Here is a 14,844-nt window from a genome sequence, read left to right on the forward strand (position 1 = left end):
GCGAGGCATCTGGGCATAGGATCTGCCCAGGTGCCCGCCCCCTGTGTTCAAGGAAGCCCCGGGGGTGGTTCCAGGTGAGGCCAGGGGAGATGGCCTACCAGGGTCAGCCACTCTAGGGGCAGCACTCCACTTGTTCAGCCACCTGGGGCCCTGGGAGCAAATGTGAGCAAAGAACCGGTGGAGGTGGGGAGTAGAAAAGGGTCAGAGCTGAACAGTTAGAAGGAAATTTCAAGAAAGTCAAAGGGCCAAAGAATGAAATCTGGAGAAACTTAAGTACTAAAGAAGGTTAGGAGGTAAGCTCAGAACTTCCAGAATAGTTAGGGGGCAAAGGCCTTAAGAGGACCAGTAACTGAACAGTGACTTCGGGTGACCAGGAGGAGGAGAGAGGCTTTCAGAGGCAGCTCAGCCCTCCGTTGTTCCACGTCAGGATTTTAAGCATCAGCGCCTTTCACTGTCAGCAGCAGCTTCATGGGATGAAGGTGGTGTGGGGTCTGGCGCCTTCTGACCAGGCCCTGGGCCTCAAGCCTGGACTCTTGGTTTGTCCTTGGTGCTGTGTATGGACCCGGGGCTGTCCTCGGAGCGGGGGCCTTTTAGAGACTGCCAGGTCGGAGGTGTCCATGACACTGGTGAAGACTGAGACTGGAAGTTCCTCTAGGACAGCACGCGGAGTGAAGCTGAGAGCATGAACTCTGGAGCCAGGCTGCCTGAGCTGGTACCTGCAGGCAGACTGCCTGTGGAACTTGGACCAGTTCCCGAAGCCCTGTATGCTTCACTTTCCCTTCAGTACCTGCCTCCCAAGGTGGTTGTGAGAATTACATGAGCTCATACATGTAAAGTGCCCGGCACACACTAGGTGGCGCATGAGTGTCTGCTGACACTATCGTGTGGCTTACTGTTACTCCTCTCCCACCCCCACCCCATGCCAGGCACAGGAGACGGAGGAGTTCCTGGACCCAGCTCCTGCCACCAACCAAGGACCCAGAAGAAGGGGGCGCTGGGCTCAGCCCGGCGTGGAGCTGAGTGTTCGCTCTATGCTGGACCTGAGGCAGCTGGAGACACTGGCCCCAGGTCCTCGGGGTCCTCACCAGGACTCTCCGGCCATGACCCCTTCAGGTCCTGGGAAGCACAGTTCCCAGGCCCCTGTGACCTCAAGCGTGAGCAAGGTGAGCCTGCTTTCTCCCAGCAGCTTCGAGATCTCCAGGCTGGCTCAGCCAGCCTTGGGCCGACAGCAGTGCCTGAGCACTCATCCCGCAGTGGGTCCTCTGGCCCCGTAGGGCATGGGTAACCTGACCTGCAGAGTCAGGGGGGCTGGTGAGGCTGTGCCTCACTTTTCCCCTTGGGTGGAAAAGCAAGGGGTCACCTTTGTTCTGGGTGGGGTTCCCTGGAGGGCTCATGATATGAAGTAGTGGCTGGAGGTTGGCAGCCCAGAGTGCTAATGTGGTTCTTCCAGAGGCTCAAGAACACTGGTTGGAACCCAGCCTGGCTCTTTGGTGTCTGTTCTCAGAGTCGGAGTCTCCCCCAGAGTTGGTGTCCACTGAATCCTTGCTCCCTTGCACCTCCTCTTCAAGACCCTTGCTCACATCAGCAACCCCAGTGATGCCGCTCTGTGTGTTTCCAGAATGAAAAGCTCCCCCGGCCTCAGGCTTCCCAACCCTGTTCCTGCCCCCACATCATCAGATTGTTGTCCCAAGAGGAAGGGGTCTTTGCCCAAGATCTGGAGCCTACACCCATAGAAGATGGTATTGTCTACCCGGAACCGGGTGACAGCCCCACCCTGGATACCAGGCAAGGGTCCCACAGACTTCTGGGGCCATGCATACCCCCCTCTTACGTCTTTTCCTTCCCAGTGTGCTGTACTTGGGTGGGGGGCTGGCTCCAGGCACTCGGCTTGCCCACCACTGCACCCCTGCCTCATCTCCAGTCCTGCTCATGGGGCAGGAGGAAGGCAGGAGTCCATGGGGCTGCTGCTCACCACTGCTCACCGCCTCTTCTTTCCCCTGTTGGCCTCTCTGGCAGTGAGTTCCAGGTGCAGGCACCAAGCCGAGGGACCCTGGGAAGAGTGTATGCAGACGGCAGGGGCTCAGAGAAGCATAGCCCTGATAGTGCGTGCTCTGTGGACTTCAGCAGCAGCCGCCTTTCCAGCCCTGAGCACCCCAATGAAGGTGAGGCTGCATCCCCAGGGAGGGCCAGGAGCACAGTGGCAGTGGAGGCTCCGGCGACAGATGGGTGCAGCGTGATGCTTCTCTCCCCCTCCTCCACATCCAGACTCTGAGAGCACGGAGCCCCTGAGTGTGGATGGCATTTCCTCAGACCTTGAAGAGCCAGCCGAGGGTGATGAGGAAGAAGAGGAAGATGAGGGGGGCACTGGCCCCTATGAGGTGCAGGAGGGCAGCCCCCACACCCCAGACCAGGAGCAGTTTCTGAAGCAGCACTTTGAGACTCTGGCCAACGGGGCTGCTCCAGGTGTGGTCAGATTGGTCATTGCAGTCCTCCCTTCGTTCCTCCTTGCCCAGCAGAGAGGGAGGGTCCAAAGGCAGGCCATGCCCAGGGTGGCCTTCCAGGGGAGGGAGAGTCTGGAGCCAGAGCTGGCTGCAAGTCGTGGTTTCTGTCACCCTGGCAGGGGGCCCAGTCCGGGTACCAGAGCGGACAGAGTCTCGGAGCATCTCTTCACGATTCCTGTTGCAAGTGCAGAGCCCCTCACTCAGGTACTCTCCCACACAGCCCAAGCTTTCCTGACCTTGCAGTGCTCCCAGTAGGGCCTATCCTGCCCCGGGGCAGCCTGAGCCCTCTCCTCTCCAAGGCTCAGTCTTCCTTGCCCAACAGCACTGCGCCCTCCAGCTTTGTCCTGGCTGATGTGGTGCCCGCTCTTCTCTCCCAGCGCCCCTCAGTGCACTGTCTTGTTCAGGGAGCAGCTCTGAGCCTTCTCTGGGCCTTCTTCCACATTTCCTCCCTAGGGAACCATCCCCATCTTCCTCAAGCCTGGCAGTGACGTCGAGACTGGCCCAGGGGCTGCAGGTTTCTGGTGAGCAGCCGAGAGGCAGTGGTGCCAATCCTCCAGGAGCACCCCCAGAGGCTGAGCCTTCCCCTGGAAACCCTGTGCTGTTGCCGCGACACCGTCTTAGCCCGGACAGTGGCTGGTCCCTCAAGAGAGTGGCTGCAGCCGGCCCCACAGGCGGACTCCAGAAAGCCCAGTCGGTGCAGAGTCTGGTACCACAGGGTGAGGCACCCAGGGGGCTCAGCTCCAGGGGTGGGGTGTTTGGAGTACATGGGCATGCTTGAGGAAGGTGGCCTCATGGAGCCCTGATGTGTCACTGGGCTTGCAAGCCAGTGTCCATTAGTGGGTGTGTAAGGGTGCAGCAGCTCCTAGGGAGCTGAGCCTTAGCACCTGGGACGTCTTCCTCACCCCCTGACCCATGTGCGTCTCTGTCTCCTCTACAGATGAGGTCCCTCCACCAGGCCTGTTGCTCTCACAGGAGGTGGAAGCCCAGGGGTGCCTGCGCTCCTTGCCCACAGCTGATCGCCGTCTGTCTCGGCCACACTCGTACCAGAGCCCCACCACCAGTTCCATGGCCAAGATTGCCCGCAGCATCTCTGTTGGGGAAAACCTGGGTCTGGCTGCTGAACATCAAGCTCCTGCCCCCGTCCGCATCTCACCACTCAACAAGCTGGCCCTGCCCAGCCGGGCTCACTTGGTCCTGGATATCCCAAAGCCACTGCCTGATCGTCCTACCTTGGCCACCTTCTCACCTGCTACCAAGGGCCAGGCCCCTGGTGAGGCAGAACAGCTCAGCTGCCTAGCGGGGCTAGGAAAGGCTCACAGTACAGCTGAGAGGCAGGCCTGTTCAGGGGCGGGTGCCACTCCCAAGCCTAGGACAGAGTGCCAGGCTCAGCCTGGGCCCAACAGCCCCCGTGCCCAGCAACTGCCGGCCAGCAGCCTCCTCCGAGGCCCTGTGAACTTGCAGCCCCCACCCCTTGAGAAGACTCCCAGCCCTGTGGAATGTGCCAGGCCAGGGCCAACCCTGAGCCGGGACTCAGGTGTGCACCGCTCCCCAGCTCTCATCTCCCACCCCATCCTCTCTCTCCCGTCTTGTCGGCCGCTCTCTGGCTCCATCTCATTTCTGTGGGTCCAGCCTCTGGTGTTTCTCGTCCTGTCTGCTCCTGTTTCGGTCTGTAAGTCACACCCCTGATGGTGAGACACTCTGGCTAACCTTTATGGGCTCTCTATGACCCACTTCCCCTTCATTGCCCTCTAGCCCCTGGGGCTGGAGCTGGCCCTCTCCTCTGGACTGCGTTTCCTGTGTGGTATTGGGAGAGTGTTGAGAACGAAGGAGGCCAGAGGAAGGGACTCAGGGCCTGTGGTGCTGGACAGGGTTGGGGGTTGGGTTGGGGTAGGCCTCTCTTGCTCTGAGCGGCCCCTGGGTGGGCAGTCTGGAAAGGACAACTCTTCTGGGCCTTGCTGAGCTGTGTCTGTCCCTTCCAGAACCAGCAGTGAGCCTGGAGCAGTGCGAGCAGCTTGTGGCTGAGCTCCAGGGCAGTGTGCGCCAGGCCGTGCAGCTCTACCACTTGGTATGTGTTGGGCACCCCCCGCCCCCTCTCCCTGTCTGCCCAGCAGGAAGACAGAGCACGTCAGGGGTGCTGGTTGAGTATCTAGCACACAATGCTAAGGCTCTTCCCCTGGCGAGTGGCGGGAACAGTTATGAACTCTGAGGAGGCGAGGGGGTTAGGAACCAGGCCAGGCCTTTTGAACTTGAGTACATTTCAGTCATTTCTGGCTAACAGCTGGAGGAGACATCCTCAGACAGGAGGGGACGGTGTCGAGAGCTCTCATGTTCTAGTTTGCTTAGGACCATCAGCTTATGCCTGTTGTCCAGGTATAATTATTAATAGTATCCCTTTTCATATTCAGAAATGATTTGGCCACTCTGAACATAGGGGACAGTCCCACAGGGGCTGAGATTTGAAAGAGGAATTGCTAACAAGATGTAGATGGTGTCACATCTGATGGTTACCCCTAGGGTCTGCCTCTATCCCCTAGCCTCTGATCATACTTGCTGATCTTGGCGTGCGGAACTCCTGGCCACACCCAGCAGGGCATGCAGTCCCTTCTTGGGAGCAGGCTAGACCCGGTCTGGGTCCCTCCCCTTTCTGCATCCGTTGAAAATCCCCTCCACTGTTCCTCCAACTCACTTCAGGGGTCCCGTTGCAGGTGGCCAGCTGTAAGACACCCTCGGTGGAACAAAGTCGCATCACCCAGCTCCTCAGAAACACCTTCTCTTCAGTGCGGCAGGAGCTGGAGGCCCTGGCCGGGGCAGTGATGGCCAGCCCGGGCGGGAGCCCTGGGGCTGTGGGGGCCGAGCAGACACAGGCCCTGCTGGAGCAATACTCAGAGCTGCTGCTTCGAGCTGTGGAGCGGCGCATGGAACGCAGACTCTGAGTTCCAGAAGCCTGTCCCCAGTGAATGCTCCCCCCATTCCAAACTGCATCTCTCCTCCACTCACCAAAACCTGCAAGGATGCTTGGAGTGGAGAGCAGGGATCCATGCTCAGTGGGGCCATGGCTTTTGCAGCTGTTCCTCACGGGACCCCTGTATTTATTAATTTATTTCCCTGACTGTTGCCTCACTCTCTTGGAACTCCTGCCCTCTACAGCCATCTGGTGGCTCACACAGGGGCAGATCTTGGTCTTTGTCATCTTGGTGCTGTGAGGAGTCAGAGGGCAGCCTGCCCCACCTGGGGCAAGTCCGGAAAGGCCTGCCCTCCCTTCTTAGAAGCCATTTGAAATTACTGCAGGGATCAGCTCCCTGGGGTGGAGCACACACAGGGTATCCAGGAGGGTAGAGGTGAGAGGTGATCTGGTGTCCTTGCCCTCTGGCCAACGGCGGAACTTCACCTCTACCTCCATGCCCCCTCCCACACCAGCTTACTCCCCTGATTGCCAGAGCGGGGGTTGTCTGTTTTCCCCACTTGCTGGCAGTTCAGAAAGGCAGAGCCCTCTGGCCCTCTGGAGCCCTCCCAGCCATCAGGAAGCTTGAGTTGGTGTCAAGGCCTGAGCCCCCACATTCCACTCCCATTCCCCCCTCCAGGGGGGCCCTAGCATTGTCTCTTCCTGTGCCCCCTTTCTCTCCTGGCCGGAACTTGTGGAGCCAGCTGTGGGATGTTGCTGCAGGACAGTAAAGCCCTCTGCTGGGCAAACATCAAGCCCTGGCCTCCTTTCCTCAGCCCCTTGGCCTTCCCTGTTCTTCAGCCCTGGTCCCCAACAGGCTGCTAAAGCTGAGGCCACCTTCTCCCTTCAGCCTGAGTGATGCTCAGTCAGAAGCCTGTGTTGGAACTTCCCTCGTAGTTTACAGGGCGCCGGCCCACCTTCTAAGGACCTTGGCCACAGAAGAAACCTACACAAAGGCACACACACACACACTGAGTGTTCACTGCTAGACCCCTCGGCTGGCTGATGTGTGCCTGCTTTCCTTTCAGATCCCACACACACACACCACACACACACACACCACACACACACACACACACACACACACACACACACACACATACACTGTGCTGGCTGATGTGTATCTGCTTTCCTTTCACATCCTGCCCCTGGCTTTGTCACTCTGGCTCTTACCAAGACTATGAAGAGGGATGAACACACTAAGCCTGGATTCTGGATTCTTGGTTTTCACAGCCTAGCTGATGTGTAATGGCCCAGAGTATCTGTTTTGGGTAGAAGGAGCCTCCTCAAGGGGAGTGCTGGGCACCAGGTGTGCTGGAGGCTGGAGAGAGGGAGGCCCATGGGGCTGCAGCAGGGGCCAAGAGACACGAAATGTGGTAGGTGGGCCAGGTAAGTGGTAGAGGTGAGGGGACAGAGTTAGGAGGGTAGTGTTAGGGGTGAGGGGAAGGAGCCAGGGTACAATGGGCAAGTAGAGTAGGACCAGGTACAGAAGCAGCTGTGGAAGAGTTGGGGTGAAGAATGTGTCTCTAGGCCCTGCTGCTTCCTCTGCCTCAGGTAAGTCAGGGTAGCTCTGCTACAGCTCCAGCCTGGAAAGCTGTGTCCCTGTGGGCTCTGCTGGCGCTGTGGGTGGAGGCTTGAAGTTGGATTCTCAAGGGTGCCCAGCTCTGCTTGCATTAGTCACCTGACCCCTATTTCACCCTCACTCTTCTCTACTACCACCACCTGCATGGCCAAGCTGCCAAGAAATCCTGGCCGAGGAACTCTCAGAGCTGAGTGTGGACCCCAAGAGGCCACAGCTGCCCTTGTCATAGTTAGAAATCCGCTCCCCATGTACCCCTGACCAGCACAGCAGCTGCAGTCTACTGCAAGTGGGGCTCAGGCCTGGCCCTCTGGGCTGGGTTCCTGGCCACCCTCAGCCAGTCTATCCCTCACGAGGACGGAGCGACACTCCTGCTGAGGTTTGTGGGAAGGTGGCCACCCTTTTGATTACCAACCCCCACCCCCGCCCAGCGTGGGAAGATGTTGTGGTCGGCGCCCGTCCCCTTCTGCATGTCTGAGGCCACCGGCAACTGCCGCCCCCGTTCAGATCTGCCCTGACCCAGTTTTGAAAGCCCCTTATTTATAACTTTTATACTTTGCCCAGGCCATGGCGCTTCCCCCATATCCCCAGGTCTCACAGGGCAGAGGCTGTTTTTAACATGTCCGTTTGTATTGATGTATGAACTCGTCAATAAACACAATCATTTGCTAACTCTGGGTGGTCAGCGAGTGGCGCGGGCCACAGAATCTGTGGTGGCGTGGGGGTGGGGCAGTTGACGGCTGCGACTGCAGCCACGGGGGGGCGGGGGGGACGACGAGGCGGCCTCGGGGACGCAGCCCGAGCTCAGGCGTGAGGCCGCAGGGGAGGGCGGGGCCTTAGGGCCGGGGCGGAGTCTTGAGAGGGGAGGGGCGGGGCCTCGGGCGGCGGCGGCGGCGGCGTCATGGCGGAGGCGGCTTTGGACGCTGTGCGGAGGGAGTTACGAGAATTCCCGGCTGCGGCAAGGGGTGAGTGGGCTAGCTTGTTGACTGCCAAGCAACCTCAAGACGCGGGAGTGGCCTTGGGCTTGCCGGGAACCGGGTTTCAGAGCCGGGTGCGCCCTGGTCCTTCCTGGGCCGCTGATAACAGGGTGCACCCTGTTTCTTGTCTTCAAGGAGCTTGGAACCTCGTGCACTTGGATGGCCTCTGTAATCAATCTTCCGCAACCCCGACCCCTCAGCCCCCTGGGTGGGTCCTCCTCTCCCCTCCTCCCGTGTTCCCACACCTTCGTGGCTCCCTGGGGTGACTCTTCACCTATTCCCAAGGCCCGGTGTAGTCTTGATTCTGGCGCTTGTTTTGTTTCCCACTGTCAGCCCGCACCGAGTAACTGGGGCTCTCTGTTGTCTTTTCCACCCTTCTCTGTTTTGGAGTCTTTAAAGTTTCTTCCTCTGGATCGCTTCCTTCAGGATTAGACGCCTCCAAGCCAGGAGCGCTGCAGAATTTCAGGATGATTGGAGGCGGCTGTACTAGAGATCCCCTGCTTGGTTTTTATTTTTTCCCTCTCATTCTCTCCCTTTTCTCTTTATATTTTTAAGCAATGTCTTATCACTGAATAGTAACATGGGTACGTTGTTTAAAAACCAGCAGATTTATGTAAAGTGAATGTCCTTCATTCCCATTCTAGGTTGCTTCCTTCCAGCAGTACTCTTATTAATATCCACACACACACCTATGACTGGATATCTCCCTTTTTATACAAATGGTAGCTTGTTAAGCACACTCTTCTGGTTCCCTAAATCTTCTAGGTCCATCTAAGTCTTCTTAGTCTTTTCCGCATCTGTGTACTAATACTGTAATTTGCTTAATTAACCCCCTCTTGGTAGGCATTTAGGTTATTTTTCAACCTATTGTTTTTAATACAGCATTCAATACTTTGAGTATTTAACAAATATTTAGTAAGCACTGCAATGTGCCAGACTCTGTTCAATATGTTTAGGATACATCACTAAAACAGATCTCTGCCCTCAGAGCTTACATTTTAAGTGAGGAGACAGTTACCTGTAGGCACACTAGATGAATAAATCATAGAGTAGGGAAAAAATGGGCTAGAAGATAAGTAGCTTGGGGTAAAAAAGTAAAGCACAGTGAGGAGACTCGATGTGGCAGTGGGCCAGGTTACACTTTGAAATGAGAAGGTCAGGGTGGGCCTCTGACAAGGTGACATTTGAGCACTGGCTTGAAGAAGGAGGGGAGCGGGTGCCCGAGCAGACCTCTCCTCTGAGAGAAGAGAATTCTAGGCAAGGGCAGGCGGGTCAGATGCTGTAAGGTGGGAGTGTGCCAGGTGTGTCCAAGGATCAGTGAGGAGGCCAGTGTGGCTGGAGCAGAGTCTTTGTGCACATGTATGTTTTTGTTGGTTAAATTCCTAGCGGAAGAATTGTCAGACCAAAGGAATTGTTTGGGTCCTTTATGAAATTCTCCCTTTGAAGCCTCAGGAGGGAATAGTGGCCATTCTTTAAAGGAACTCTAAATGGTGAAAAGTAAAACTGAAATAATTGCAGGAAATACAAAGGGTTAAAAAAAAAAGCAGTTTCCACATAATATAAGAGTTCTAGTGAGAATAATAGGGAGATTTATTGGGACTTCACTGGTGGTCCAGTGGTTAATAAGACTCTGGCTCCCAGTCCAGCGGGCATGAGTTCAGTCCCTGGCTGGGAAATAGAATCCCTCGTGCCACATGGGATGGCTGAAAAATAAATAACACAGTGGCTATGTAAATCAGCCATACTTCAGAACAGAATAGGGAGATTTATTGAGCCCCACAAGGTGACTGCTCGGATGGGCTGGCATGACTGGGGAGACCATTGCCAGATTCCTCCCTCTTTTCCCATATCTGCCTGGCACGTTCCATCTTCCTTTTTGAGCCAGTGGAGTAAGCACACTTCCTTTTCATGTTTTCCTGGGTCCCCCAGAGTCTTCCCACTCAGTTTCCATTTTTGATCTAACGCCATTTCACTTTCCAGCTGTTTGCAAGGCCCAGATGACCGGTGTGGAGAGGCGGTCATGAGAGAGACCGTGAGCCCAGAGGTGAAAATGAGTGCAGTGGCTATTGGGAGAGCGTATCGCAACCGCCCACTTGGGGACGAACATTCAGGCTGGACCGCAGGGATGAAAATAACAGCGAAGCCTCACACTCTGTGTAAAAGCCAGGAGGAAGGCATTCCTGTGTGAGCAGCAAAAACAAAGTTGGGCATCCCCTGAGTAGAGTGTGTGCTGAGGGGCAGGCCCCAGATGGAAGGAAGCCGGACTGGAAGAGTAGGTTGGGGCTCATCACAGAGCACTTTGAATATGTGCCAAGGCCGACTGTGTTTCGTCAGGAGCAGTGGTTAGCCATCAAAGGACTTTTTACTAGGGTGTGACGAGATTGTATTTTAGAAAGATGACAGGGGCCTGGATGAAGGATTTTTTTGAGAAGGAGTGGAATTCAGCCCAGGAAACCAGTTGGTTCACTGCAGCAATCATCCAGCCGGAAGATGTTGGAGACTTACATTCAACCATTAAGCAGATACTTACTGAGCACCTACTGTGAGCCAGGTACTATTCCAGGTACTAGGGATACATCAGTGAATAAGACAAGCATCCATGTCCTCATGGAGCAAACATTCTAGCAAGAAAAACTGGTAAATAATTGGGATAAGTAAAATATATAGTGTGTAGGGTGGTGATAGATGATAGGAAAAAAAAAAAAACAAAACAGGGGCATAAGGATATTGAGGGCAGGTTACAATTTTAAAAATAGTGGCCAGGGAGGAAAGCCTCATCAAAGTGACCTTTGAGGACCCAAATGAGCTAACTTTGTGGATCCCAGGAGAGGAAAGGGGTATGTGGTGTGGCTTGAGACACATAGGTAGTAGAATCAACGGCAGGTAGAGATGATCAATAGGATGCCCGGAGTGAGGGAGATGGAAGAGTCAAAAGAGGTTTTTGTTAAGAGTGACGGAGGGCCGTTACTGATACCCCGCAGGTGGTGCGCCACAGTCTGCCCACAGGCACACGGCAGTCTTGGGTGTCTGAGGCTGGTGATGCTGTTCGGTAAGACAGAGCAGACAGTTCAGCCCTTACTTTTCCTCCGATGGTTTCATGCAGCAGCTTGTCTCCCCAGTTAGGTTGTGAGCTTCTTGAGATGGTGCTCGGATCATCCCTTAATACCTCCATGATGCCACGGCAAGGACGGAGCACATTTTGGGTGCTTCCCAGAGATCCTTGGCCCACTCATAGCAGCACTGGCCTTGGGGCCTCAGCTCTACTCACTTTGGAGCTCCAGTGCTGCCCTCCATGGCTGCCTTTCCTAATGGATGCCAGGAAGTTGGATCCTCCAGAGTGGGAAGGCCAGGGGTCCCCTGGGCAGGGCCGGACATGGCCCCGTGGAGCGTTTGGGTTGGGCCTTGTGGACATCCTGGTGTGTTTATGGGTGTTTCACACTTTCTTCCTTAAACTTCCCTCCTCATTCTTCTATTCCTGACTGTCCAGGGTCCCTTGGTCACTGTTAGGCCTTGCTCGGTGACACAGAAGCCTGCTGGAGTGGGCATCTCTTACGTGGGCAGTGGGGCAGCCACTGGGTACTGTTGGTGTCAGCCCCTCCCCCAACTCTCTCTCTCTCAGAGCTCAGTGTGCCTCTTGCTGTTCCCCACCTGGACGAGCCCCCAAGTCCCCTCCACTTCTACCGGGACTGGGTCTGCCCCAACAGGCCCTGCATCATCCGAAACGCCCTGCAGCACTGGCCAGCCCTCCGGAAGTGGTCCCTCCCCTACCTCAGGTGGGGGCTGCCCTGGGCAGGGTGTGGGCGGTGCTTTGGGGCCTCCAGGGCTGAGCTGAATGTTCCTTCCTCCAGAGCCACTGTGGGCTCCACAGAGGTGAGTGTGGCAGTGACCCCAGATGGCTACGCGGATGCCGTGCGGGGAGACCGCTTTGTGATGCCTGCTGAGCGCCGCCTGCCCCTGAGCCGTGTGCTGGATGTGCTGGAGGGCCGAGCCCAGCACCCTGGGGTTCTCTACGTGCAGAAGCAGTGCTCCAACCTGCCCACTGAGCTGCCCCAGCTACTGCCTGATGTGGAGCCCCATGTGCCCTGGGCCTCTGAGGCGCTGGGTGAGTGGAGGCGGGGCCGCAGTGGGGAGGAGACGGGAGGGTGGGAGCAGCCTCCTTCCTGTTTCTCTCCCCTTGGTGATGGCAGCCCACATTCTCGGCCCCACAGATCCCTAGGCCTTGACTTCATTTTGATGAACCACTGAAGATTGCTGCTCTTCCACCTGCCCCAGGGGACAGAGGTCCCTTGCCATGCTTGCCCACCTCTGCCTCTTCTCCCTGCTCTTCCCCTGGGACCCCACTGCTCCCTTCCCAACATCACCGCTGGTGACTCCCAGCCTGGCCTCTCCTAACTCGTGCTCTGTCCTCTGACCCACAGGGAAGATGCCTGATGCTGTGAACTTCTGGCTGGGAGAGGCAGCTGCAGTGACATCGTGTAGGCGTCGGGAGTGCAGAGCAGGGGAGGAGGTTGTGGGGAGGAAGGTGAGGTGCAGAGTGGAAGGCTGACCTTGGATGGAAATTGGACTGCCTGATCTTTAAAATTTCTTCTGGGGTTCTGGGGCTCAGATCCATCAGAGGGCCTTCCCTGACAGCTCCAGGTGGGTGGAGATGCCCACGACATTGGACCTGGGGGACACTGCCTCTTCTAGGTCCCTAGAAAGCGCTGAAGGCCAGCTGAGTCAGGGTGGGCTCACAAGAAGCCTGTTTGTGTGAATTTCCCTCTTGGTGAAGATGAGCCCAGGGCCTGGCGAGGGTCTAGTCCCTGGCAGGCAGAGATTGGAGATGCCCAAAGGCCTGCCAGGCTCCCTTCATGGCATCCTCTTGAGCCTGCTGTGATTCCGTGTGCTCTTCTGCCACATCATAAGCTTTCTTGGGGTACAGGGCCCCGAGCGCAGTCATCTCTGCCCTCCTGTGGCCTGCTCCTCATAACCCTGCCTGCTCGGCCCTCTGTGTTGGCAGTGCATAAGGACCATTATGAGAACCTCTACTGTGTGGTCTCTGGAGAGAAGCACTTCCTGCTGCATCCACCCAGTGACCGGCCCTTCATCCCCTATGGTAGGGGATACAACTTGGGAGGGGCCGGGGAGCCCCGTGGTGGAGGGAGGGCAGTGGGGAGCCCCAGGCGGGCGGGGGACACCCTGGCCCCCCTGCCCCTGCACTCGGAACACGAGGGAGGGGGGGTCACACCCCAGGCCTTTTGAGGATCCTCAGACTTTCTCCCTCTGGTTTTAGAACTGTACACACAGGCAACCTATCAGCTAACTGAAGAGGGCTCATTCAAGATGGTGGATGAAGAGGCCATGGAGAAGGTGTCTGCCTTGTTCCTGGGCCCTGGGAGAGGGGAGGCAAGGAGCCTGGACTCTGAGGAACAGGCACCAAAGAGATGGCGAGGTGGCGCTTTGCTGAAGAATCCCTCCTTCTGGGCTTCCCATTGCTGAGCAGGGCAGGGCCCAGGGCATTTACCTCCAGGGACAGAGTTTGGAGCCTGGGGGCTTTGGGCCTGCTCCCTGGAGTCTGCCATGTCCCCAGGTGCCGTGGATCCCCCTGGACCCTCTGGCTCCAGATCTGGCCCGGTACCCCAGTTACTGCCAGGCCCAGGCGCTTCGCTGCACAGTGCGGGCGGGTGAGATTCTCTACCTGCCGGCCCTGTGGTTCCACCATGTCCAGCAGTCCCATGGCTGCATTGCTGGTAAGGGGCGGCCCAGGTCACTGCGGGTGAGTGGGGAAGTGGGGAATCTAAGTCAGAAGGGGGACCCTTGTGCTCTGGTTTCTGTTTCCCCTACAGTGAATTTCTGGTACGACATGGAATATGACCTCAAGTACAGTTACTTCCAGCTGCTTGACTCCCTCACTAAGGTCTCGGGCCTCAACTGACTGAGCCCTGGTGAATATCGCCAAGAACTACCCATGGAAAAGGCCACACCTCTCCCAGGCTGGTCAGCTCTAGAGGCAGCCTGGAGCCAGAGGTGCTGGCTGTCAGCCAGGTCGGGCTTAGGGTCAGCTCCAGAGGCTTGGGAGGCGGCCTGGAGGACCAGGAGGTGCCGGGCAGGTCTGGGTGTGAGCTCCCAGGAAGCTGGCACCCAGGTGAGGCAGCATCCTGTTCTGGAAGAGGAGGGGACTTGGGCGCTGCCTCACCTCTCATCAGCGCCATGACCCGTGACCTTGTGCCACTTACTGCCTCACAACAGTGGTGTCCTGTCTGTAAAACGGAGATAATGATGGTTTCTACCTCACAGGGTGCTGGGAGTGCTATCTGTGAGCCTGGCACAGAGGAAGTGTTCAATAAAAGGCATTGATGACTCAAGTGTGCTGAGAGTCTCTTGCCGTTGCCTTCCATGGTCTGCTGAAGGCTGGAAGGTACAGGTGAACATTTTGGAGTGATGGTAGTTGCGGTGAGGGCTGGGTCTAGGCTGGGGCCTGTGGACGAGACCCCTCTGTCCACCACAGCCGTCACAGCCTCTCTGGGGCATTCATGCAGACCCCAGCCTTGCTGTAACAGTGGCATGGAGCTCATGGGCTCAGAGCCTGAAAAGCTCTTCCTAGCTTCACTCTGGACCTATTCTCCTCCAGCTCTAGGGCAGCTGGTGGGGTCTGGGGTCCTGGGGGTCACTGTTGTTTCTCTCACAACAAGCACATTTTATGTTTTGGCTGCCCAGTATGTAGGATCCTGGTTCCGTGACCAGGAATGATCGTGTGACCCTGCAGTGGAAGCATGGAGTCTCAACCGCTGGACCACCAGGGAAGTCCCTGGCATGCAGCTTTGAAGGGCTTGTTTCATAGAACAAGCCACAGCTCTGCCTGGTTAT

General features: G+C 56.8%; 2 protein-coding genes across 4 annotated transcripts in view; both read left to right on the top strand.

Annotated features, from left to right (window-relative positions):
* MAPKBP1 (mitogen-activated protein kinase binding protein 1) overlaps positions 1-7,693 on the top strand; it is a 51,304-nt gene extending 43,611 nt beyond the window's left edge. For 2 of the 3 annotated variants that reach the window (XM_069597874.1, XM_069597876.1), the window contains 9 exons: positions 927-1,163; positions 1,619-1,785; positions 2,017-2,162; positions 2,266-2,463; positions 2,621-2,705; positions 2,955-3,217; positions 3,439-4,035; positions 4,481-4,566; positions 5,207-7,693. In XM_069597874.1, the coding sequence (XP_069453975.1) occupies positions 927-1,163; positions 1,619-1,785; positions 2,017-2,162; positions 2,266-2,463; positions 2,621-2,705; positions 2,955-3,217; positions 3,439-4,035; positions 4,481-4,566; positions 5,207-5,434 (2,007 nt within the window). In that variant the 3' untranslated portion in view covers positions 5,435-7,693. The remainder of the gene's footprint in view (positions 1-926; positions 1,164-1,618; positions 1,786-2,016; positions 2,163-2,265; positions 2,464-2,620; positions 2,706-2,954; positions 3,218-3,438; positions 4,036-4,480; positions 4,567-5,206) is intronic. The other variant, XM_069597875.1, reaches the window with a different exon arrangement.
* Positions 7,694-7,884: 191 nt separating this feature from the next.
* JMJD7 (jumonji domain containing 7) lies at positions 7,885-14,342 on the top strand. Its single transcript, XM_069597884.1, has 8 exons — positions 7,885-7,986; positions 11,618-11,771; positions 11,847-12,100; positions 12,417-12,473; positions 12,998-13,093; positions 13,271-13,347; positions 13,568-13,727; positions 13,824-14,342. Exons 1-8 carry the CDS (start codon positions 7,923-7,925, stop codon positions 13,910-13,912), a joined length of 951 nt encoding a protein of 316 aa, XP_069453985.1. The 5' UTR covers positions 7,885-7,922; the 3' UTR covers positions 13,913-14,342.
* The last annotated feature ends 502 nt before the right edge of the window (positions 14,343-14,844 follow it).

Source organism: Ovis canadensis, chromosome 7, assembly GCF_042477335.2.
Source record: "Ovis canadensis isolate MfBH-ARS-UI-01 breed Bighorn chromosome 7, ARS-UI_OviCan_v2, whole genome shotgun sequence".
Taxonomy (NCBI): Eukaryota; Metazoa; Chordata; class Mammalia; order Artiodactyla; family Bovidae; genus Ovis; species Ovis canadensis.

Bases quoted from the DNA above. Each gene is read 5' to 3' on its own strand.
- JMJD7 (XM_069597884.1), top strand. From the start codon at position 7,923: ATGGCGGAGGCGGCTTTGGACGCTGTGCGGAGGGAGTTACGAGAATTC. The intron at 7,987-11,617 runs GTGAGTGGGCTA...TCTCTCTCTCAG, and splicing joins ATTCCCGGCTGCGGCAAGGG to AGCTCAGTGTGCCTCTTGCT. The intron at 11,772-11,846 runs GTGGGGGCTGCC...TCCTTCCTCCAG, and splicing joins TGGTCCCTCCCCTACCTCAG to AGCCACTGTGGGCTCCACAG.